Source organism: Melanotaenia boesemani, chromosome 18 (genome assembly GCF_017639745.1).
Source record: "Melanotaenia boesemani isolate fMelBoe1 chromosome 18, fMelBoe1.pri, whole genome shotgun sequence".
NCBI classification, from domain to species: domain Eukaryota; kingdom Metazoa; phylum Chordata; class Actinopteri; order Atheriniformes; family Melanotaeniidae; genus Melanotaenia; species Melanotaenia boesemani.
Genome location: NC_055699.1, coordinates 22,850,126 through 22,875,520, shown reverse-complemented (window position 1 = coordinate 22,875,520; position 25,395 = coordinate 22,850,126). Strand labels below are relative to the sequence as shown.

The following is a 25,395-nucleotide window of genomic DNA, read 5'->3' as shown; positions in this document are numbered from 1 at the left end:
AGGATATTTTTTCAATAGTTATAGTTTTTTTTGTAAACACACAAGACAGTTTCAGTTAGTTATTCATTCATTCTCTGTACCACTTAGTCCATTACGGGTCACGGGTAAGCTGGAGCCTATCCCAGCATTAACAGGTAAGAGGCAGAGTACACCCTGGACCGGTCACCAGTCCATTGCAGGACCATCAAATAGGGACAAACAACCATTCACATTCACTCCTAGGGAGAATTTAGAGTCATCAATTAACCTATCATGCATGTCTTTGGACGGTGGGAGGAAGCCGGAGTACCCGGAGAGAACCCACGCATACACGGGGAGAACATGCAAACTCCACACAGAAAGACCTGCTGCTGGTGACCCAGGGCTGCCTCTAGCCCAGGGGTGTCCAGCTCTGGTCCTCAAAGGCAACAATCCTGCAGGTTTTCGATGTGTCTGTGCTCCAAAACCACCTGACTCAAATTAATGAGTCATTGTGCTAAACTTAATAGGCTGTTGGATCTATTTAATTTGAGTCAGGTGTGTTGAAACAGGAAACACTGAAAACCTGCAGGACAGCGGCCCTCAAGGACCGACTTTGGACACCCCTGCTCTAGCCTCTGTAGAGGCGTGGTCGCATTTGCACGATCACACCACTCCTCGTCATTAATCACTCCTCATTCCTCATACTCTGCACGCTGACAGTCAGTGAGCTGTCCAGTGGGTTTATACACTAAGAGATACTTTCGTTTTTGTGTTTTTTTTTTTCTGTGAGTATCTGGTACTCCAGTTGTTGTTCTGATACGTTTGTGATATGTTTTTTGATTTGGTTATTATTTAGGAACTCTTAATTACTGTCAGCTGTGTTTTTCTGTAAAAGCTGTAGGAAATTCTCGGGTGTGTTTCTGTACAAGTGCAGCCGTCTTGTGATAGCATGGATTGAAGGGTCGTTGCCTTCTGTCTGTGGTGTTTTTGTCTCCTTTTTCTTGTTTCCCTTTTGCTTCATTTTGCTGTCTTCCGTCTTTTTCTGTCCCCTCCGGTCAAGTCCAGCAAGATATATAAGATATATAAATTCCATAATTCAAAGTAAATAAATAAATTAATTAATTAATGAACTAATTAACATGAACATATTTGAGACCAGTGTGGAAGTAATTTTAATGCATATGGTAATCGATCATATTTACTCATAACAATCACAAGTGGAATCATTCTTGTATTCATATGATACATTTATTCCTTTATTATCCTCAATTACATTTTATAATGTGTATTTTTCTTTATATAGAACATTGAAGTTATTATTCTCCTGGTGTGTTCTTGTGTGAGGTCAGGCTGACCACTTTCCTTCCAGACTCGTGATATGGGGAAAGGTTGAGATTGACGGGGCAGCGGCTTGATACGAACAGTTGTTAAGAAAATAGCAGCCTGTTTGGACGAGACAATAAGGGAACGGCGCCTCACAGTCTCTCCTTCCTTTTATCAGTCCAGAGACTGGCCTTCAGCTTCTATCAGGTAGAATAAAAATGATTCCTAAAATGTAACAAATCAGAGTCCTCTTGTTTGCCCCCGGAGTTAACAAGACAGCTCTCGCAAATTTGCAACTTTGGTCTGTATTTTTCTTTTACTTCTCCTGTAATAAACCTCATATACTTTTACTCATTCCGGGCTCTTGGTAATTCTTTCTACAACACCAGACAATGATTTAAAATCAGAGGGAGGCTGGGAGCATTGCACCTCAGGGCCAGGACTTGGTTGTACATTTCCAGACAAAAGTAAAAGTAAGACATTCAACATTTTCTGTTTCACATTAGATTTTGATTTAGAACTTTGATAGGTTGAAGCCTGGCAGAGACCTCCATAAGAAGATCAAATGAGATAATTACAGAAAACAAAAAAACATTGAGGTTTAGGCAGGTCTCTGGGCAGAAGTGATAACAAATTTAGATCCTGATGCAATTAAACTGGTAGTTGTTCTGGGTTAAAAAAAAGATATATATATATATATAAAGTTCTTTGGTAATAATTGCTTTTTAAATGAATGTTAGAAACTCCCCTACAACATCTCCAGGAACAAATACTCGTTCCGAGATCTCAAAAATGTAATAAGCATATAAGAATAGTAAATAAACTTTTAACGCTTAACAACAGTAAAGACTGCAGGGTGAAAAGTGCTTAGCAAGTAGTGCAAGGTACAGGCTCTGGGTCGGTTAGCTCCAGAAAAACACAGCAGGCTCAGGCCAGTTAGCTCCAGGAGGATGCAATCCTCAAATTCCAAGAATATCCACAATCCACAAAATTTGTCAAACAGTCCACAAAAACACTGAGAGCCATATCTTTAAAAAAAAACAAACAAATAACAAAACACAGAGACTCTTAACAGACAAAAGACATGCTGCCATCTTGGATTATACTCCAAATCACAGCATCATAGAGACAAACAAGGATCTGACCATGAAGGAATGAAAGCTGCTTCTATAAATACTGGTAACCACTAACCTAACACAGGTGTGGACAAGCAGCCATTTCTCCTTGTCTCCTCTCTCCTCTGTCCTGCCTTTAATGATGGAGGAGAAAGGAGGCTCCAGCAGGAGCTATAAGTGAGGATACACCAGTGTATCAACACCAAAACAGGACTTTAACAAAGCAGTGAACTAAAGGAAATGAAGACTAATCAAACAGAAGCTCTCAAAAGAAAACACAAGAACAGGAAACACAGATCATGACAACCACATGTTGGTTTGATGCAATCTGTTGGTTTTCCTTAACTAGGCTGTTATTTATTATGAAATTGCTCAAATGAATTTGTCAGTAAAGTAACCTAAGTTGACTTGTTGTGAATTGGAGCTATACAAATAAAACTGAACTGAATTTAACTGAATACTTTTCTCCTTATGATTGATATCCTGTGTTATAAAAGCAGAATCAGAAAATCTTGGAGATCAGAGGACAAAATATTAATATTTTCAGTCAGTTCTGCTGCAATTAATAATTATAATGATAATAAAAATAATAATAATAATAATAATAATAATAATAACAACAATAATAATAATATTAATAATAATAATAATAATAATAAAAGGACATTTAAGAACAGATATGAAAGAGGAAACTGACTCTGTTGACCTGATCTCAGGCAGCTCATTCCAGAGTTTAGAGGCTTTGACCACAAAAGCTCTGTTTCATATGGATGTGAAAGGTCTGATAAATAGGAGGGTGAATGACCATGGAGGCCTTTAAAAGTCAACAGTAAAATCCTAAAATCAATTCTAAAACATACTAAAACATAAGTTTGACTGTCAGCTGATTGTATTTTACAATAGAAAATAGCTCATATGAAAAAGTGGAATTTAAAGAAAGATCTGAATCTGAAAACAAAAAAGATTTTATATTCAAGTTGAAAAGATTTCTGCTGCATTTCTTTTCATTTTTAATATTTTTTTTGTTGTTGTTTTAGAAGTTCAAGATGAAAACTTGATTGATCAACTTCTATTCCTGAAGACTGAAATATTTTTCAGACAAACAAACATTGTGGTTGTGACTCAGCTCCATATTTCTTATCTGCTGTTTCTCAACCTACATTCACACACAAGTTCTTCACACCAACTCTGTGCTGTGAATAAATAAAGCAGAAGAAACAAACACAGCAGGTAAACAGAACAGCATTTATCTCCAGTGATGGAGCATCCCTGCCTCTCTCCTTCATGGCTGTTCAGTAATCATCCTTTGTGTCTGTGTTTGGATCACCTGCACAGGGTCGTAGCAGTTCACCTTCTCAGCTTCTCTTTGGCTGCAGAGCTATAAAACACTGACTCTGCTCCACATTTTCACACATTTCTCACCTGATGGAAAGCTGCTCACACACTCTCACAACTTCCTTCCATCCACTGTTACCTAGCAACAAGTGAGGTCATAACTTAACTTTATTTCATTTTATCAATCATGTTATTTTTCTTCAGATAAATTCTTCTTTGTATTTTAGTTAAATCCACTTAACAGGAATATCTGTTTCAGTCTGAACTGACCTTGTGTAACAGAGATCATTTAAATGAAATGAAAATCAACTGAGAATGATTTCTGTTAAATTATTAGTGTGATGAGGTTTTTGGGTGTAATATGTCGTTATTAATGCATGTGAGTGAAGATAACTGCTGCTGGGATGAAAAGTGTTTTCTAATCAAGTCAAAGATGCTTCATTTCTATCAGTGATGGTGGAGAGTTGCTTCATATCAGCTGATTATTACTTGATCATTATTTCATCCATAGATATTCACTAATGCTCAACGTCTAGAAGCATCAGTCAGTGATTATATATTTGTTTCTGTCTGACAGAATCAAAGTCTTTTGCTTTTATTTAATAAATCATCATTTCATGAACTAAACCACTGAAGAAGAAAACAGACTTTACGTTGAAGACCAGAACAATTTTTACATGGTATTAATCTCAATAAACATATAAAACATGGTGTCTGACCTCAGAGTCTCCAGTCTGCAGTGTGGACTCTCCAGAAATCCACAAAGATCTTTAATAGGAGGCGTCATGTTGTTGTTGTTCAGGTCCAGTTCTATCAGATGGGATGAGTTTGACTTCAGAGCTGAGGTCAGTGAAGCACAGTTGATCTCTGACAAATTGCAGTTCTGCAATCTGAATAAAGAATAAAAGCTGTGAGCTGAAGCCGACAGGATGCAGGTTAAAACAGTCAAACAGAAGCAGAGAAGAAGAGTTCTCATTAATATTAATGACAACATGCTGCTGCTGCAATAAAGACGTAGTGACTTCAGCTCTTAAACTCTGCACCTCCACCAGAGGCTCCATCCATACAAACTCATGTTGCACAGCCAAATTATTCAAGTTTCAAAGAAAATAAACATGTCAGGATAAATTCAGGATTAAACAGGAAACTTTTCTAAATATTTTTTTTTTTTCACTGTGTCATAACAGCAGTTTCTAGAAGTAAATTGCTCAGTTGTCATGTTTTCACAGCTTTAAAAACAGTAAAGTGACAGAAAGATTCCATCATTTTCATCTAACAACTTAAATTTAAAATGATCGTGGTCTATTGATAAACACATAATGTTGTTAACTTATAAACAAAACTAAAGGTCCACCCCTGTTTTAACACTACATGACTGTTCCACACATTTGTAGGTGAGTCAGTGATGCAGTCATACATACTGTACAGTTAGGCCCAGAAATATTTAGACAGTAAAACTATTTTCATGATTTGGGCTCTGCATGTCTCCACGTTGGATTTGAAATTAAACAACTGGAATGAAAGTGCAGATTTTTAGGTTTAATTTAAATGGTTGAAAACAATATCTAATGAAGCATTTAGGAATTTTTATGTGAAATCTCATTACAGAAGCTCAAAAGTAATTGGACAGTTAACATCATCGTAAATTAAATGTTTATTTCTAATATTTTATTAAAAAGTCTTTGCTAACACTGGCTTTCACCCTTTTTATGATCCATTGCTCTACCTTTACTGCAGCTGTCTTCAGTTGTTGTTTGTTTGTGGATCTTTCTGCCCACCGCTCTGTGAAAGTCCGGGTTAACTGTGTTGAGATCTGATGACTGACTCAGTCATGGCAGAATATTCCACTTATTTACCTGAAAGAACTCCTGGGTTGCTTTCACAGTATGTACTGGGTCATTGTTCATCTGTTCTGTGATGTGACATCCAATCAGCTTTGATATGAGCAGAAAGCCCATGAAACAGCTTTGAAGTTAACTGTCCAATTACTTTTGGTACCTTGAAAAAAAGGGAACTACATGTTGAGAGATATAATTCCTAAAGCTTTCCTCCAATTTGGATGTGAATACTCTTAAAGGTTAAACTGGATTCATACTTGTGCGGTGTCTGCGTTCGGTAGGGTCGGTGCAGCTGACGCTGGTGAAAAGTGCTATCACACTCGAGCAAATAGTTACTGCATAATGTTGCAGTTTGTCTTCTGCGGTAACCACACAAATTCTGCAAGAAGCTCCAGAAATCCAAAAAGACGTCATCACAAAGGACCAGTTGTTCAAAAGATTTAATCCAGATAAAAGCTATCTGGATTTGGGAATCTATCCTACTCTTATGCTGGTTGTTCAAAGCAATATTGGAAACAATTTCATTAACAACTATATTGTGAATATTTTGGAAACGTCTTAAATGAAAAAAGCTCTGTGTCCCTCTCTGTGGCGTTAGTTACGCATCAGAGCCCCATGGTGAGGAACCAGACCAACCTTAGGCTTTCTGTCAGAATGAGAGGGTGACTTTGCGTGTAGTAAGGGATGCCAATGTTAGATATTATTTTTGACAGGTTCTTCTCTGATTATGTAGCAATAAATGACAGGAAAACAGATTATTTTATTTATATTAGTAATTAATAAATAATATTATTTGATCAAATGTGAAGTTGTACCACATTTTCGTCCTGAAACTCACCTTCAAATCCAACCCTCTCTTGGGATCAGGATAATTTCTTGGATCAGGGTCATCCAAATCCTACTAAAAAACTGAAGGCTTTATCCAGATCAAAACTAGTAGTGGATTACATAATGCGATCTAATTTCAGAATCCTTCTTTGAATTTTGAACAACCCATTTTCAAGATTTGATCCAATCCGATAACTAAAATCCAATCAGATTTAGTTGGAACAACCAGCCCAAACCGACCAGTCACAAGGAAGTACTTCTGCGTAAAACTGGGTTTATACTCGCTGAATCTGCATCAGGTCGATACGGCGTCATTGCCTTATGCTCCATGTAGGTCGCTGAATGCTCAACGCACACCTCTTCCAGACCCCTGAATGCAGCACAGTTACTTCTGTACAGTGAGGAGCAGAGATCAAATCAACTTAGAGCAGAAGTCCAAAAGCTGGGAAGGAAAGCTGGACTAGAACTGCCAAGTTCTAAACAACCAGTTCATCCAGTGTGATCAGACCAACAGCACACATGTTAGAACCATGTAACAACAACATGTTTTCTCTCCTGTGTTTATGGCTTGAGAGTCAGTGAAAAATAATTTTTCCTGGATACTCGTTTTACAATATGTTTTTAATCTGTAGAATAAAGAAAGACAAACAAGAGTTTCTTAAATCAATTGTGATCCAATAGTTAAACATACTTAAATATTGGTATAGATAAGCTCCAACAGCTCCAATGAACTGACCTCAGAGTCTCCAGTCGACAGTTTGGACTCTCCAGTCCATCACACAGCTTCTTAACTCCTGAATCTTCCAGCTTGATGTAACTGAGGTCTACCTCTGTCAGATGGGAGGGGTTGGACTTCAGAGCTGAGGCAATCATTTCGCAGTCGGCCTCAGAGAGTTGGAAATTAGTAGATGCCAAAACAGAGTGAACGGAGTCAGTTCTAATGAAGGAGGATAAAAGAGGAAACATCATTTTGCGAACATCTGTTCTTTATTTCTGTGATTCATCTTATCTCATCTGTTTGACATGACACACTAAATCTCTCCAGTTTCTATCAGACATGCAGACTTTAAACCTCTCCTTTGTACTACACACTGTTGTGTAAAGACATTTTCTTTTATATAGATGTGTACATTTTTATAATTTTATACTTTACACCCTGTAAATACTGTTTATGTTCTTTCTGTTTTTGTGTTTGTCTTTCCAGCTTTTTTGTTTTAGCATTTTCACTCTAAGACAAATTCCTTCAATGTGAAAACTTAGTTAACAATAAAGTCCCATTCTGATCCTGATCCAGGTTGTTTGGAACCAGAACAGGATCTTCTGATTTATTATGAACCAACCAGATCCCTCAGGTCATCAGGGTCAAGTCTACTTTCTGTTCCCAGAGTCAGAGCTAAACATGGAGAGGCAGCGTTCAGTTTTTATGCTCCTCATGTGGAGAAGAGGATTTGCTTCCATGATGTGTCCACCCAGACTTCAGCAGCCTGGTCCCTGTAATGCTGCTAACTTTCATCCTTTCATTGTTCAGAGAAGTGTTCAAAAACAAAAGAAGGAAACAAAACATAATAAATTTCTATTAAATTCTTCTTCTTTACAGTTAAAGACATTCTCTATATGTTTCCACATTTCTTTTATAAGTTTCTTCTTCTTTTCCAGGTTTAATCTTGTTGTGTTTCTCTGATCGTTTCAGATTATCTGACTAATGACTGATGAAGTGAGAAAAACTCCTGATCTACTCTGACTGATAAAGTTCATGAACACATTAACTCACCGAAACTTCCTGCAGTTCCTCACAGCTGGGATCAGTCTCCGTCGTCCTCCATCTGTAGTGTTGTACTTCATCAGGTCCAACTCATCCAGAACCTCCTGTGACATCTGTAGCACGTAGGCCAGAGCTGAACACTGGATCTCTGAGAGTTTCTTCTCTGATCTGTTCTCTGACCTCAGGAACTCTTGGATTTCCTGATAAAATGAGAGGTCGTTCATCTCTATCAGACAGTGGAAGATGTTGATGCTTCTGTCAGGACTGATGTTACCAGTGTTCATGTTCTTCAGGTTATCTATGGCTCTCTGGATGGTTTCTGGACTGTTCTCTGTCTGACCCAACAGGCCTGCTAAGAGTCTCTGGTTGGACTGCAGAGAGAGGCCATGAAGGAAGCGAGTGAACAGGTCCAGGTGGCCATTTTTACTTTTAAAGGATTCTTCCATGAGGCTCTTTAAGAAGCTGTGCAGAGATGAGCAGCTGCAGTATTGACCCAGGAATTTCTCCACTACCTCTGTGTTCTTGTTGATGTAACTGTGCATCATGTAGACTGCAGCCAGAAACTCCTGAACACTCAGATGAACGAAGCAGTAAACTGGTTTCTGGAAGATCACACACTCTTTTCTGAAGATCTCAGTACAAACTCCTGAGAACACAGAGGCCTCTGTGACATCCAGACCACACTGCTCCAGGTCTTCTTGGTAGAAAATGATGCTTCCTTTCTCCAGATGTTCAAACGCCAGCCTCCCCAGCTTCAGAAGAACTTCCCTGTCAGCCTCCATCAACTCCTGTGGACTTGTCTCATGTCCCTCATGGTACTTGTTCTTCTTCCTCTTTGTCTGGACCATCAGGAAGTGTGAGTACATGTCCGTCATGGTCTTGGGCAGCTCTCCTCTCTGCTCTGTGGTCAACATGTGCTCCAGAACTGTAGCAGTGATCCAGCAGAAGACTGGGATTCCACACATGATGTGGAGGCTCCTGGATGTCTTCATGTGGGAGATGATTCTGCTGGACATCTCTTCATCACTGAATCTCCTCCTGAAGTACTCCTCCTTCTGGACATCAGTGAAGCCTCGTACTTCTGTTACGCTGCCAACACATGTAGGAGGGATCTGATTGGCTGCTGCAGGTCTGGAAGTGATCCAGATGAGAACCGAGGGCAGCAGATTCCCCTTGATGAGGTTTGTCAGCAGCACGTTGACTGAAGACTTCTGTGTGACATCAGAAACAACCTCAGTGTTGCTGAAGTCCAGAGAAAGTCTGCTTTCATCCAGACCATCAAAGATGAAGAGAAGTTTCCAGACAGCCAGCTGCTCTGCTGGGATCTTCTGTAATGTTGGATGGAAAACATGGAGCAGCTGAAGAAGACTGTACTGATCATCTCTGATCAAGTTCAGCTCCCTGAATGAAAGCAGAACCACCACACTGACATCTTGGTTCTCCAAGCCCTCTGCCCAGTCCAGAGTGAACTTCTGCACTGAGAAGGTTTTTCCAACACCAGCGACGCCGTTGGTCAGAACCACTCTGATTGGTCCATGTTGGTCAGGTAAGACTTTAAAGATGTCATGGCACCTGATTGGAGTGTCATGGAGGGTGTTGATCTTGGAAGCGGTCTCCAGCTGCCTCACCTCATGTTGGGTATTAACCTCTTCACTCTGTCCCTCTGTGATGAAGAGCTCAGTGTAGATCCTGTTGAGGAGGGTTCTACTTCCTGTTCCATCAGTTCCTTCAGTCACATGTTCACATCTCCTCCTCAGACTGATTTTATGTTCATCTAAAACCTCCTGCAGTCCAACATCTGCTGGAAATAAGAACATAAAGACAAATAGAAAAGAAATCAGTTTCATGAGAATTTGGTCTTTTTGTCTCTTTGTTTTTTTTCCTTCAGCCTCACAGTAAAGTCGTCAGTAAACAGGGAAACAAGTAAAAACAGCTGAGAAACTGTCTCAGTTCTTCTATCTGAATCAAACCAGAGATTCAGTTAGAAGTTCCAGACGTCCTGAGAACTGAACACAGAGAGACTTTTAAAATCATGATGGAGCCTTTTTGTTGTTTGGTTGAGCTTCCAGCAAAGTTTCTATCATTTCAATCAGAATCAATATAATCACATGTTGCTGACCTGAGGTCAGGTTATGTTTTCTGTCCAAGTTTTAACCATTTTGAACCAACATTAATCTAACTGTGATGCTGTTTCTCTGTCTGTGATGAGCTGGATCAGCTGAGACTGAAACCTGCAGCAGGTCATCCATCAGAACCACAGTGTCTTTATTTCTTCCTCCTCAGCCACACATCCTGAATACAGCTGTCCCTGTTATCTGTAGAAACGTGTTGGTACCAGGTTTATATGAAATAAACACAGCTGCACAGCTCAGCTTCAGTTTGTATTAAAACATCCACTAAACCGTCCACTGCTTGAACTTTGGAGGCCAACACCATACCAGCTCCATCTATTGTGATTAAACTCTATAAACTCAGAAACTTTGTGATGTTACCAGCTGATGTAGTCACAGTCAACAGAACCTGAGCCACGTTAAAGCAACACTACTAAACTTTGACAAGTTTTTCTTACTTTGGTGCCTCCTAACAACGGCTAGTTCAGCATCCATCTTGCATCCTGTCTCTTCTCTGAGATCTCTCCAGCCAATAAAAGTCATTCTGATGTTGACTCTTGTCTTATCTTTTGTTCTGTCACTTTCTCTCTTCCTTTCCTCTCTTTCTCCTATAATGTCTTCTTGTATTTCTTCGCTGAATCATGCTGAAGAGTGTCCAAAACAGCCAATGTGTTTATATCCAGTTGCTTGTGTGTGACACTGTGTCATAAAGCAAAATGTATCTGTTACATGCTGGGAAAAAAACTTGTGAAGTGTGGTTTCTCAGCCTCAGGATGCTGAAGGGCAATAACAGCTTCAGAAATGTACATAATAAATGTCAATGTGCTGTCAAAACAAGACAGAAGCACAAAGTTTTAAGGCTGGAAAGTTAAGTAATGTTGCTTTAACTCAGACATCACACCATCTTAAAACTTAAACACACTTCCACCAGATGAAAGATGGTATTAAAGCTATGTATTGAAGAGTCCTTGTTTTGAGAGTGATGCTGGAGACCAGGGACTTTCTGATTTCTCGCATCTGGATAAAGTATAGATGGTGAAAAAGGGTTCAGAAAGATGTAAACACAACAGGTCAATATAAGGAGCTTTTCAGCTGCCTCCAGATTTCTAGAAGTCTGAGTAATCACAATAAATTCTGCCCTGTTGGATCATCTCAGCTTGTTTTCTTTTATTTTTATTTATCTCACTATGTTGGATCAGGACTAAAGGGTTGACTAAGCTCATGTAGTCAAACTGAATGTCTAACAGCTAGTAAACAGCCTGCGTGGTGGTCTTCTCACTGCGTGAGACTTATAGGACAGGGGGTCGGATCAGGGGGTCTTTGGAGGATGAAGGCCGATACTAGCTGCTCTGATTGGCCTTAAAAGCTGATTTTTTCATGAACACAGAGACACCTGGAGCCATCAGAAACCATCAATAATGGAAGATAAATGTATGAACTTCGATTTTTCTGCAAGAAAGAAGACACAGGACACTTCTTCCAGAAAAGGTCTTCCAGATTTTACTGAGATGATCTTTATAACGATCTAAAACATTTAACAACACGTCTGAGTTAAAACAAGATCTGAACAGAAATATCTGACCTGCTACAGTTCTGCTCTGACCAGCTGTCTGCAGTCCAGTTTTGGTTCTGGGTCCTTTCCCACACTGGGGACAGGAGGAGCCTCCTGATGAAGCAGACTGGTCCCAGTATGAGCTGATGCAGCGTCTGCAGAACCAGTGTCCACAGCTGGTAGAGACTGGATCCTTCAGGACGTCCTGACACACAGAACAGCAGGACAGCTGTTCTTCCTCAAAGACACCACTCCTCTTCCTCCTGTGAAAACATTTCTTCATTAAAATGTTTTTCTGACTGTTGAAAATATCAGGAAGTGTCGACCCTGTCCAGAAGCTGTGACGTATCAGAGGACAGTAAAAGAGTTTCTAGGTTTCTGTTTGGATCCAGCATTCAGTCTGTGATTAAACTGATGGTTCTTTGATTTTAGCTGCTTCAGAAACACAAACATCTTTTTTTCCTCTGACTGATTAAAGACCAGTTCATCTACCTGCAGGTTGATGTTAATGATTAAGCTTAAAATGCCACAGATCAGCTGGCTTATTTATAAAGATTAGGTATGTTACGTTGACCATTTATGGCATAATGTGGGTGAGTGGAGGAAGGTTGGAATCAATTTCCACCTGCACCTCCTAAACTGCTCATTCTCTGAGAAAATGATCAGAATAAAAGATGGTGGTGTGTGGACAGAGAGTCTCTTCTGTCCACATGGATTTGTTGCAGTTCATCCTGGACGTTCGTCATCACACTGATTGTGTCTCTTTGTGTGTGTTTGCAGGACGGCGTCCGTCAGCACCCGACTACTTCCAGGTACACCATGCTCCCGGGGAACACTTGTGCTCGGGCAGGCTGTGTCGTAGAAATTTTACTTATTATGCTCTATATATAATATTATAATCACAACTATAATAACTTCCTTTTACTATATTCATTTATAAATTGTATTTACACTGATTGTTACTATATTACACTTTTTTTACATTGTACAGTTTTACTCATCATGCTTTAATTCACTTTTAAGGTTTATTCTCTTCATATACATGCTCTGTTAAAAGTTCACTACGAGGGTAAGATGACCTTTATCTGGTCCTGCCCCAGACCCTTTAGTCAGACTGGTTCTGGTGGAGACACAACTATGTGAGGTTGTTTTGACGCCAGCTCTTGGAGTTGTGTGTCCACCCAAGGTCTTCAGAAGGATTCTTTCTACAGAAATAATGTTTTTCTTCTTGCCTCCCCAGAGTCTCTCTCGACTTCACGCGAGTCGATACGACCACTCTCATTACTTGCAAATAATTCTGTATTCAATACTTCTCCTGTAATAAAATTTTTTATACTTTTACTCATTCCAGACTCTTGGTAATTTTTCTACAACAATTGGTGTTGTCGGGCAGGATTTTGCGAGTGACCAGGGGGACCCAACGATTTGTGATTCCACTACTCTGACCCCAAAATAAAATGTTAAAATGAAATGAGCCTCCACCTCACCAACAAACACCTCAACTTCAGTCTCTGTGAAATTGTGTTTTCTTGTCTTCTTGGTGGACACGTGTTCTGCACATTGTCGCACTGAAGAATGCCATTCCTCTTCCACCTGGCCCCCTCTCCATGAGGACCCTGAAGCACAGCCCCCTCCCCAACATGAGGAGTTTCAGCAAGGCTGCATGAAGGTGTCATGCAGTTCTTTAAATGAGCTAAAGATTTCAGATAAAACGCCACACATCACTTCATGGATTTGTTGCAGTTCATCCTGGACTTCCTTCACCACACTGATTGTGTCTCTTTGTGTTTGCCGGACGGCGTCCGTCAGCACCCGACTACTTCCAGGTGCACCATGCTCCCGGGGAACTCTTGTGCTCGGGCAGCCGTCCCTGCAGCCTCTCGTTTATTTGTGATTCCACTACTCTGACCCCAAAATAAAATGTTTTTGCGAGCCTCCACCTCACCAACAAACACCTCAACTTCAGTCTCTGTGAAATTTTGTTTTCTTGTCTTCTTGGTGGACATGATGAAGCTTAAAACACCACAGATCAGCTGGTTTATTTATATACATGAGGTGTTCTGCATTGAACTTTTATGGCAGAATGTGGGTGAGTAGGGGGGAGGGGATAAGATCATTTTACCTATATATATATACATATATATATATATATATATATATACATATATGTATATATATATATATATATATATATATATATGTATACACATATATATATATATATATATATATATGTGTATATATATAAATATATATATATATATATATATATATACATATATGTATATATATATATATATATATATATATATATATATATATACATATATATATATATATATATATATATATGTGTATATATATAAATATATATATATATATATATATATATATATATATATATAAATAGATTGATTTCATGTGAAGATCTTTGGTTGTTTTTAAATGTGATGTATAAATAAACATGATCTTGACTGTGAACCTGGACTGAACCTTGTTAACAGGACTTTTCACTGGTTTACACAGAAATGTTGAGTTCAAGGATCAGCAGTTCTAGAGACTTCAGGGAGATCAGCAAACATCCTGAAACCTCTGTTTCACTTCTCTTACCGTGAGTCTGAAGGTCCAGGTCCATCACTGAAGTCTGGAGGTTTCTCTTTGGACCAGTCACTCTTCATAGACAGACAGTCCAGTTCTGGAGTCTCTGTTCTCCATCTGTAGTTCTGACCTCTGCAAACACAAACATGTTGTCATTCATATCACATCAATCAGTGAGAAATTCTCTGATGAAAACCACTGAAGAAGCTCTGAACACACAAACTGCTGCAGAGAATCAGAAGCTTTCATGTTTGGATCAGTCCTCTTAGACCAGATTCCAGCTTTTCTAGCTGACTGACATCAGTGGACACGTTTCCTCTGCAGGAATTTTCCACACAGAGCAGGAATTGTGGGAATTCAGCTGGTGGATTGACAGCACTCACAAAGTGCTCCGAGTGAGAAAGAATTTGACTTTGTGAACCACAAAAATGTACAGTATCAATCAATGTACAAGTTATTTGTTAATCAAACATGGTTCTGACACATTTCATGGCCCGGTGTCCTGGGTCAACATGACTCATTCATCCTGACGTACAGCAGTGTAGAGGATAGACTGCAGCAGGCGCTGTGTGTGATGGCTGGCTCCTTGCTGAGTAAATACACATTAAACTAACAATTAAAACCTGATTCATAAGAATTATTTTGGTAGAACTTGCAGGTGACATTGGCTTCCTCCTGCGGCGCTGGCTCCTCACTCCATCTGTGAACCCGCAAAGAAGGTGTGCTAATGTGGTCCGTGCTCGTACTGCTGTGGAGAAATCCATCGGCCTCCTCAAAAACTGGTGGAGGTGTTTGGATAATTCGGGGGGGGGCAGACTGCTGTACCATCCCAAAAAGGTGTGCAGAATAATCATGGTGTGTGGTGTCCTGCACAACGTCACACTGAAGAATGCCATTCCTCTTCCACCTGCCCCCCTCTCCATGAGGACCCTGAAGTACAGCCCCCTCCCCAACATGAGGAGTTTCAGCGGGGAGCAAGACTGCATGAAGTTTTCATGCAGTTCTTTAAATGAGCTAAAGATTTCAGATAAAACGCCACACATCACTTCATGGATTTGTTGCACTTCATCCTGGACTTCCTTCACCACACTGACTGTGTCTCTTTGTGTTTGCAGGACAGCGTCCGTCAGCACCCGACTACTTCCAGGTGCACCATGCTCCCGGGGAACTCTTGTGTTCGGGCAGCCGTCCCTGCAGCCTCTCGTTTATTTGTGATTCCACTACTCTGACCCCAAAATAAAATGTTTTTGCGAGCCTCCACCTCACCAACAAACACCTCAATTTCAGTCTCTGTGAAATTGTGTTTTCTTGTCTTCTTGGTGGACAAGATGAAGCTTAAAACACCACAGATCAGCTGGCTTATTTTATGCATGAGGTGTTCTGCATTGAACTTTTATGGCAGAATGTGGGTGTGGAGGTTTGGGGGGTATGAGCCAATTTCAGCTGTGCAAACTTTCAGGAAGAGTGTGATTTGTAAAGCAAATTTCCACCTGCACCTCCTAAACTGCTCATTCTCTGAGAAAATGATCAGAATAAAAGATGGTGGTGTGTGGACAGAGAGTCTCTTCTGTCCACATGAACTCAGCTTTTCTGTGTCCACAGGTCAACACAGGTTGATGGAGACTGTCCTCCTCTATAAATGTGTCCATGTGGTGGCAGATAAGGCTATCTCTTCAGTTAGACACCAGATTGTGTACCATCATCTCATTTGTTCCCATGGCAACAAGAGATGGCGATCATATAGAACCATGACTGCTTTGAACCTTATTAATGATTTATTTTCATTCATTGGTTTCAGTTTAAGTTAACATGTCAGACTTTGTATTGATGTTTTATATTTTTGCTAATGTTATTTGCTGCTGCCTGATAATAGTTTGATTTTATGTGAAGATCTTTGGTTGTTTTTAAATGTGCTGTATACATAAACGGGACCTTGACTGTTAACCTGGACTGAACCTTGTTAACAGGACTTTTCACAGTTTCCACAGAAATGTTGAGTTCAAGGATCAGCAGTTCTAGAGACTTCAGGGAGATCGGCAAACATCCTGAAACCTCTGTTTCACTTCTCTTACTGTGAGTCTGAAGGTCCAGGTCCAGCACTGAATTCTGGAGGTTTTAGCATGGACCGGTCACTCTGCATAGACACACAGTCCAGTTCTGGAGTCTCTGTTCTCCATCTGTAGTTCTGACCTCTGCAAACACCAACATGTTGTCATTCATATCACATCAATCAGTGAGAAATTCTCTGATGAAAACCACTGAAGAAGCTCTGAACACACAAACTGCTGCAGATAATCAGAAGCTTTCATGTTTGGATCAGTCCTCTTAGACCAGATTCCAGCTTTTCTAGCTGACTGACATCAGAGGACATGTTTCTTCTGCAGGAACTTTCCACACAGACAAGGAACTCTGGAGGGTTCTGCTTCTGGCCCTCTTACCTGTTTAGAACTGATCGGTGGTATTGATTGGACCTGATCAGGATGGAACCAGAACATCTTAATTACTTTTCAGACAGGAGATCAGGAATTCATGGTTCTGAATCCATGAATGTTCCTCATGGATTCATCTCAATCTGATCCAACAGTGAGACCTGCAGAACATTTACTACTAATAACATATACTGTACATTTATCTATAAAAGCCTGGAGCCTGATACCTTAGCTAGACTTCATTCAAATCTGGATTTAGTCAACCGATGCAGATATTCTGGTCTTGAAATCTCTGACATGGTCCTTTGCCGTCAGCTCCGCCCCTTTTACATGAACTAAAGCAGATTTTAGAACCTGGATAACTCAGGTTTGAACACTTTCATTTCCAGCTCCAGCGTTTGCTTCCAGCATTAAGTTGCCATGGCAACAGACTGAGCTAATAAGCTAACCCCCTTCATGAGCAGTTCACTTACTTTGGGTCTGATGGTTCTGGTCCAGTCCTGAAGTCTTGAGGTCTGGATGAATCCGCCATCACAGACAGACAGTTGGATCCTGCAGACTCATGGTAAACAAAAAACAAACAGAACGGCTCAAATGTGAGGTTTGGAAGATTGGATGTATTAAATTAATAAACAACACACAAATTTCTGCTATGATTTGAAAAAATAAACCCATCAGAAACATTATCACAAACTAAAGTGAAATAAACACTGAAAGTGGACTTTTTTTCAGAGCTCCCCCCGAGTGTCTCAGGTGAGTCTTTTGGGGGATTTCTTTAGCTCTTTGAACCATGACCATCAAACAGTCGTGTGACGGTATGACGCTTTCTGGAAAAGAAAACCCAGAGTTTCTCGCAACTCAGGGTTAACAAAGGCTACTTTGGGTTTCCACATAACCCGTTTTCTGGAACGAGCCTCTGGTCTTAGTTGGACTTTAAAAATGGAGCTGCTGCCAGAAGTTCCCTTTCAGCATAATCCAGTTTAAACTGCCCTAAAAAAAGCTATAATAGCTAGAATGTTGCTGTTTTTTAGTTTTTTTTTTGTTGTTTGTTTGTTTATTTTTAGCTGAAAGCTAAGACTTTCAGGGTTTATAGTGTTTTAGATAGTTTTACCATTGCTTTTCAGTAAATTGTTACCACATTTAGTCAGCAGTTTTAGCATAGAAAGTTGCTAGTTTTTACCATAGTTCTTCAGCAGGCTAAACATAAAGTCTTGTTTGTATTTGGCACATTCATATTTTTTATCTACGCTTACATCAGTGAATGTTAGATAAGTCTTAGCAAAGTTCCCTTTTTCTCTGCACATCTGGAGTAAATGGTGCAGTGGAAATACTCAGTGGAGCAGGAGAGTTGTGGTAGTGAACTTACCTCAACCCAGTTTCATGAAATAGAAAAAATTCTGAATTTGGATTAATGTTTTTTTAGATTTTCAATGCTCCATAACCTTTATGCTTTTTTATATTTAATGCAAGACAGTCTGGCTGCAGAGCTCCACGGTGGAGTTGTTCCGGTGCAGACCCCACTCTCAGGACTCCTCCACCATATAATAAAGACTTTGTTATAGATATCTATGACCTCCACCTTAGTGCTGGAATAAACAAACTTTACCACTTCCACCCTTCGCCACCAAACGCCACCTGGGAGGCGAGTATACGAAGAAGAACAGATTGAACATGTAAGACTCTGCGACAGTTTCTCTACAGCTTAGTCTGCAAAAGTCTGTTTGCCAGCAAAGTATCTGTTGTTGGAAATAGCTATATATTTAAAGCAAGTAAGGTTGCTGAATGTTACAGCGAGCTACAGCCGTGTACAGGTTTGATTGTTTGCTGGTGTTTATACAAATGCATGAGTTCACGAACGAGTGGCTCAGTTTGATAAACTGTTTTGCTTGAACTTGCAGCAGAGATAGAAAATTTTTTTCATAAGGTTTTTTTTATTTGTTCTCCATACACTATAGTTTGAGTTTGTCTTCAGAGTGGCTTTGCTCGTTTTCAGTTTAGTGTTTAAAACGTGAGGTAGTTGACCCACAGGCCGCTCAGTATCTATCAACATGTAGGCCTGCACTGAAATAAGTTGTTTTCCCAGTTAAGAGGCGTGAAGAGATCATGTTGGTATGTTGTATGTCATCTCAGCTGATATAAAGTTTAAATTATGTGCCTGACCAGCAGCTATTCTATCTTTAATAGATGCAACTGTCTATTTTTTAAATTGCTGCACTGCTTTATATTTTTGACAGGACGTTATGTTGTATTGCAGTACAATGAAAGAGTGTACCTAATTAAGTGGATTGTGAGTGTGTGAATAATATAGACACACTTTAATTTATTTTACAGGGAAAGAGCATCTATGTGGTCGATCTGTATGTTGTTCCAACATGGTGACACCCAACTGCATGTGACCCACTTTCAAGCTTACATGTAAGTGTACTATGCTATGCTGCTTTCAGCAAGACAGTTTCTGATGCAGTTTGGCCATTTCCTCAACTGTTCCTCTGCATCCGAATAATGCTCACATCAGAGATGCTGTTTTTATACCAGTGTGGAAACCTGGTCATCACATGTTGTCTGTACATGACAGAGACTGTGATGAACCTATAAATGTTCCTGAAAATTCTTAGTCACACTGTACTATAAACTACCCACATCTCGAGTTTAAATGTCACTAATTATAGGTTATGAAGCAGCCCAGGGAGAGATTTTCTTTCTGAATTCCAGATGTGCTAATGAAATCAGAGAACTGTTGAGGTCGCTAACAGAAAGACTCTCCATCATTCGGGTTCCAGTGTTGTTGAATGCTGTTCCAGAAAGTTTTTCTTTCCTGTTTTTTTTCACCCCCAGATTGTGTTTTGTAAAATAACCTTTGTATGGCACAAGCTAATACTTCTTTGTACAACAAATATTTCTTGTCCCGTTACAGTTTAATGTAATAAACATGTTACAGCTATAAAATCTGGAACTGTGTACAGGAACTAGCACCACTAAAGAGGCTACAGAAATAGTGTGTGTGTGTGTGTGTGAGAGAGAGAGAGAGAGAGAGAGAGAGAGAGACTCCTGACGGCAGTGGTTCTGTGGTGTGGTCAATATTTACTGTTTTTTATAATTACTTGGTTCTAAATGCAGCTTAATCTTAAATTTTAGAAAACTTTTGCAGTCACTGAATCCTGGATCATGGAAAGAGACAGGTTTGCAAATACAGGTAAAACTATACAACAAGTATTATTTGAATTTAACAGAACTGTGAAAAACACATTAATCTCCTAACTCATTTCTGAAATGCCAGGATTTTCCAAAACAAACATGTGGGAATGACTGCAGCATCTTTATGCTCATGGTAAGACACATTACATGTCTGGTAAATACTGCTGACCGCAATATGAGTTTTTCTTTATATATACATATATATATATATATATATATATATAATAGGGTGTTGTAACATGCCTATGCAAGGTATGTTACATCCTTTTATTTGTCTGAATAGAAAAAAAAAAAACTTCATTAAGATAAAAAAGACTAAATGAAAATCTTCGAGCTGCTGACTGTAAATTTATTTATATTAAATAGTTTTTATTCATAGTATGCCCTGTACACTTTACTGGATGCACCCTATGATTTCTCCATTGTAAGTAGATCTACTTATTAACCTGAAAATCCCTAAATTGTATTTTGTGATATAGTTTTAATAATTACTCCCCCCAGACAGGCCAGCATTGAAGACATGGTGGTGCATCATGTTAATGGACAGATTGGACTCTGGCAGGTTAGAACATCAGCTTTGACATGATTAAACAGTACTGTCCCTTCTATACAATAATTTATCTTTAACATCACCCACCCCCATTTCCTTTTCTTAGCTATGGCAAAATGTTTGGCCGTTGGACAGCATACTCTAAAGCACCTTTGCGAGGTGACCTGGCATCAGTGTTCAAACTGGAGAAAAGGACGCTGGATGACATCACCAAGGTCTGTAATGTGTGTTTTTATGCCCCAAATTAACTAAACTTTATCTGATTTAATTGTTTTTGTGTTTCTCCTAAGAACCAGGAGCAGCTGCAGACTCTGCAGGCCGTCTCACTTCATGTGGAGAAAACTGTGGAATTGGAAAGCTTTTTTCTAGTTGTATGTTGCACCATTGTTGTTGTAGAAGACTAATTTTTTTCTCACTTTTCTATTGGACCACAAGGTGGTTCATGACTGCAGAACAGCAGCACAATGGCTTGGGGGAAACTTAAATTTCTTTTTTTCCAGCAAGGTGGAGTTGCCTGACATGTTGACAATGGGGGAGGAGAACATGGCAGAGGCAGCAGAGCACCTGAACTGATGAGTTACAGCTGCCGGCTCACCGGGCTGGAGCTGTCGCACCTTCGTCTACTTCCCTCCTTTTGTAATTATTTGTACAGTGTTTAGACACTTAGTCATTGGTGCTGCTTCTTTTTCTTTGTATGTATTTCTAGCTCTGAAGGCCAACTTTGTATTTCGTTCCTTTTGACTGGCTGTTTTTGAGTTGCTTAGGGGAATGTTTTGTTTTTGTTCTGTTAAACAGCATTGCTAACCCCAACCCCCTTAGTTCAGCTTTTCACCTTTTTTTTGTACCACATCCCCGGTCGTCATAATGAACCTATAGTGCTTCACTCTTAAAATCTTGCCACAGTTCTCTTTGTTGCGGCTCATTCACCCAGCAGAGTCGAGTTATAACAATGAGCATGAGAGAGAAATTATTTTAGAGCCTTTTAAGTTTATTTTTTGGAACATTGAGGACATGAATGTTTGTGGAGGAAGTGGCAGAACACCAGGGTTATCTACTGTACAGCAAATGCAGAGCTTAAACAATAAAGCACTTAAAAACACAACGTTTTATTTTTGTATTTTATATAATTATTGAATAATTCCCTGTTTATGCCATGATGGAAACTACAGGTGAGTTGATGTGTTTCACACATCTATAAATGGAAACAAAGTAAATCGTGGTTCAGTTTGGTGGAAAAATCATGAAAAGATTAAAAGTCGGGCAAAATTAATCTAATAGTGCTGCATGGTATAAAAGTGAGATTTTAAAAATTGTATATTAGATGCTATGTATAACTTTTTATGTAAAATGGAAAAACTATTGTAAAGGAAATTTAATTTTGTATTTTTTCCTTTATTATTTAATTCTTCAGAAAGTGTCCAGACTAAACTGTTAGCGAGGTGCTTGTACTGAAAGCAAATCAGGTTTATCTTCCGTAGCCAGAATGCTTCCCAGAGCTGATTAACAGATCCAAGTACCTCCTGAGGGATCCCATTGTTCTTTTGCGGCCAACCCATAGACATGAAAGACACACACACCCCTCTCCTCTTCAGACCTGCTGGTTTTCTGTATGACACTCTCCTCATGCAAGAGTTTTATTCAGCATGGATGGATTTTCTCATCTGGATCATTCAGAAGTTATTTTTTCCACCACACGATGATACATAAGGTGCTGCAGTATTTAACACCAGGCTAATTAAAATTTGTCTGGTTTTAATGGTTTTCACTTCTTACTGGTGCAACATATTTAAAATCTGAACTAAATTTAAACATTTGATATTGAATACAATTAAAACGAAAATGAGCAGAACCTACTATAGAAACTGAAATTAAACAACATAAAATACAAAACAATAACTGAGGTGTTGTCATGTCGTGTTGCTATTAGTAAAAATACATCCAGCTAAAGATCTTGAGGCTTACAATTCAAGTCCACATACTGGACCCATCATATGCAGTTATCAATATTTTCCATATTAAAATCTGCTGATTGTGCCAAAAACAATCAAAGGAGTATTGTTAATTGAAAAGTATGTTGTTCTAAGGACAGGAGACTAAGCTTGTTTGATCAGTATGTTATTTATAGCGTGATCCAGGCGAGGTTATAACACGCTGCCGGCTAATTTGTTGCTGCATTTTATTTAGAAAAATCTTTGGGATAGTTCCGGAATAAAATTTATTTGGAAAATTATTTGTATCTTCCTGCCCGACGGTGGAGGTGAACTGACTCCACAGTGGAGCTCTGCAGCCAGACTCATCCCATTTAATGTCATCATTTCAACACTTTTATAAAACATAATTGCCCATGAACTTTCATAACCTTTCAGCTTAAGTTGTACAGATCATAACGTTGCACATGTGGATCACGCCAGTCCAAGAAGTTCATGTGTTAATGTCAGCGCGAGGAAATATGGAGATGTTAAAGTTCAATCTGCCAGATAACACTGAGGAGAAAATGTGTATTTATTTAATTTATTTTATTTAATTTCCCTGAGAAAATCCCACAGTGATCTGCTGAGTTTCACAATGAAGCTGAGGTTTTCTGAGTCACAGCTAAAAGTCAGGAAGTCCCGCAGCCTCACTTTGCATGTTGAATAAAAGCTTTTTGTTTTGACAGAGAATCAAAGTTTACCGCGTCTTCGTCAACCCCACAGACAGAAAACACACTCAGACACTCTGACAGAAGAAAGAATGCTGTTCACGCTCACCTTTGTTCACAACTCAGGTTTCTTCTTGTTGCTGCTGTCGTCCCAAGATGGCGTTGAACTATTTGAATATGACCTCTCCTCCTGCCAAGTAAAAGAAGTCACGTGTTACAGTAACTAAAACCGGTTTCACAGGAAATTCTGCCAAACTCATTTTCTCCCAGCTTTCCAGTCTCCTCCTTTACTCCACATTTCTTCTCCTCTGTAAAGGTTATTTTTGTTCCACAATAAACTTTCTTCAGCAACTTCATTATAATCAGCTTCTAAAACACTTCTTAGGACTGAACTGATTTATTTTTACACTTTAAAAGAAGATGTTTTCTTACACAACAGTAAAGTCAGGGTCAGACTGGAGTTAATTTTCAGCCCAGGAGTTTTATATTTAAGACCACATCGCCTCTTTTTAGGAGGAGTAAACTGGATGAATGAAACATCTGTTCACTACTTTCAGTCCCTTTAGGTTTCATTGTGAAAATAAAAGACATTCAAATCCTAATTTGCTGGACTAAAGCACAAGATTACAAAATCATTGACTAAAGAAATTAGTTTCCATGTTTTCATACCTCCTTTATGAAAGTGACTTGCAGCAGGTAAGAAGCTAAACACACAGAGCAACAGAGACTGTTATCACTCACACATCCCAAGAGACCAAAATAAAAACCTAAATTTATCTTAAAATGGGAGCAACTTATGTTTCACACAAGCCACTCCCTCTCTCTCATGTCCTCTTGTCTCTGTCCTCCATCGACACTGTCCTCTTCTTTTTTCTATCTTCTTCTGTCTGTACCTTCTGTCTCCTCACATCTCTTCTGCCACAGGACATCAAAGATATTTTTTATAAAATTATCCACAGCTTCCTTAACTTCTCTTGATGTCTGAGTTAATTTACACCCACTGAAATTTTTTCATCAAGTAACGTTATTTATTCAGTAAAACACATCTACTATAGTGAAACTGGGATTCTGCTGTTTTCTTTGATGTTAAATGGAGCGTATCATTATTTAGTTTAATCATTAGTCAATATAAATGAGACTTATTGATGTTATTTTTCATCTTATCAATTAAACAGTTTTCAGTCATCTTTTCTTTAAGGCTCCGATGGCTGTTTTATTTCCAGTACTGAGTAGTTTAATGACAACTGGTCTAAGTAATAATCTACTCTGCTGGTTATCTTAAACTGACTGAAAACAGGCCTGTTGAGTTGAGGTGATTTCAGGGACATTTTCCAAGCTGAATGCATGCAGTTATTTATTGTAATATTTACTTATTTCATAACCATATTTATTACTGCACGTTTGAACAAAGAAAGTTTTAAGAACTCCTGTTTAAACATCAGCACAAAAACTTAAGCAGCAGACAGACGTAAATCACTTCCACAAAAACCAATGACTGAACTAGACTACACATATCTATGGGGCGCCAAGTGTAAAAATTCAGTGTAAAAGTTGTAGCTGACACATTTTCATTATTTATCTCACTTTTCTCACATTTAGCACATTTTTCCTACATTTTCCTACATTTAACATAACTTTTAACCACATGTATAATGGTCAAATAGAACATCCAAATCTAAATTTTAAATCTAAATCTAAATGCTATATGTCAAATCTAAATGTTATATGTTATATCTAAATGTTAAATCTAAATCTAAATGTTTAAATCTAAATCTAAATGTTATATGTTAAATCTAAATGTTCAAATCTAAATCTAAATGTTAAATCTTATATCTAAATTTTAAATCTTATATCTAAATGTTAAATGTTAACTCTAAATGTTAAATGTTAAATCTAAATGTTATATGTTATATCTAAATGTTAAATGTTATATCTAAATGTTAAATCTTATATCTAAATGTTAAATGTTAACTCTAAATGTTAAATGTTAAATCTAAATGTTATATGTTATATCTAAATGTTAAATGTTATATCTAAATGTTAAATGTTATATCTAAATGTTAAATCTAAATCTAAATGTTTAAATCTAAATCTAAATGTTATATGTTAAATCTAAATGTTCAAATCTAAATCTAAATGTTAAATCTTATATCTAAATTT

At 38.6% G+C, this 25,395-nt stretch overlaps 2 protein-coding genes across 50 annotated transcripts in view; one reads left to right on the top strand and one right to left on the bottom strand.

Annotated features, from left to right (window-relative positions):
- Positions 1 to 23,394, bottom strand: part of LOC121628726 (NACHT, LRR and PYD domains-containing protein 14-like) — an 829,387-nt gene extending 805,993 nt beyond the window's left edge. For 26 of the 49 annotated variants that reach the window (XR_006008229.1, XR_006008225.1, XR_006008224.1 and 23 more), the window contains exons 1-4: positions 23,345 to 23,391; positions 17,326 to 17,404; positions 16,496 to 16,615; positions 14,436 to 14,555 (exon numbers count right to left, since the gene is read on the bottom strand). Coding sequence is in view for 37 of the 49 variants with exons in the window: in XM_041967995.1 (XP_041823929.1) it covers positions 14,436 to 14,555; positions 16,496 to 16,615; positions 17,326 to 17,384 (299 nt within the window). In the remaining 12 variants the exon portion in view is untranslated. Of the gene's footprint in view, positions 1 to 4,453; positions 4,625 to 7,136; positions 7,338 to 8,171; positions 9,961 to 11,855; positions 12,089 to 14,435; positions 14,556 to 16,495; positions 16,616 to 17,325; positions 17,405 to 23,344 lie in introns of those variants that run through there. The other 23 variants (XR_006008227.1, XM_041968002.1, XM_041967987.1 and 20 more) reach the window with 6 other exon arrangements.
- The window catches only part of LOC121628724 (NACHT, LRR and PYD domains-containing protein 12-like), a 2,607,341-nt gene that overhangs the window by 1,217,292 nt on the left and 1,364,654 nt on the right, over positions 1 to 25,395 (top strand). The gene's annotated exons all lie outside the window — the stretch shown is intronic.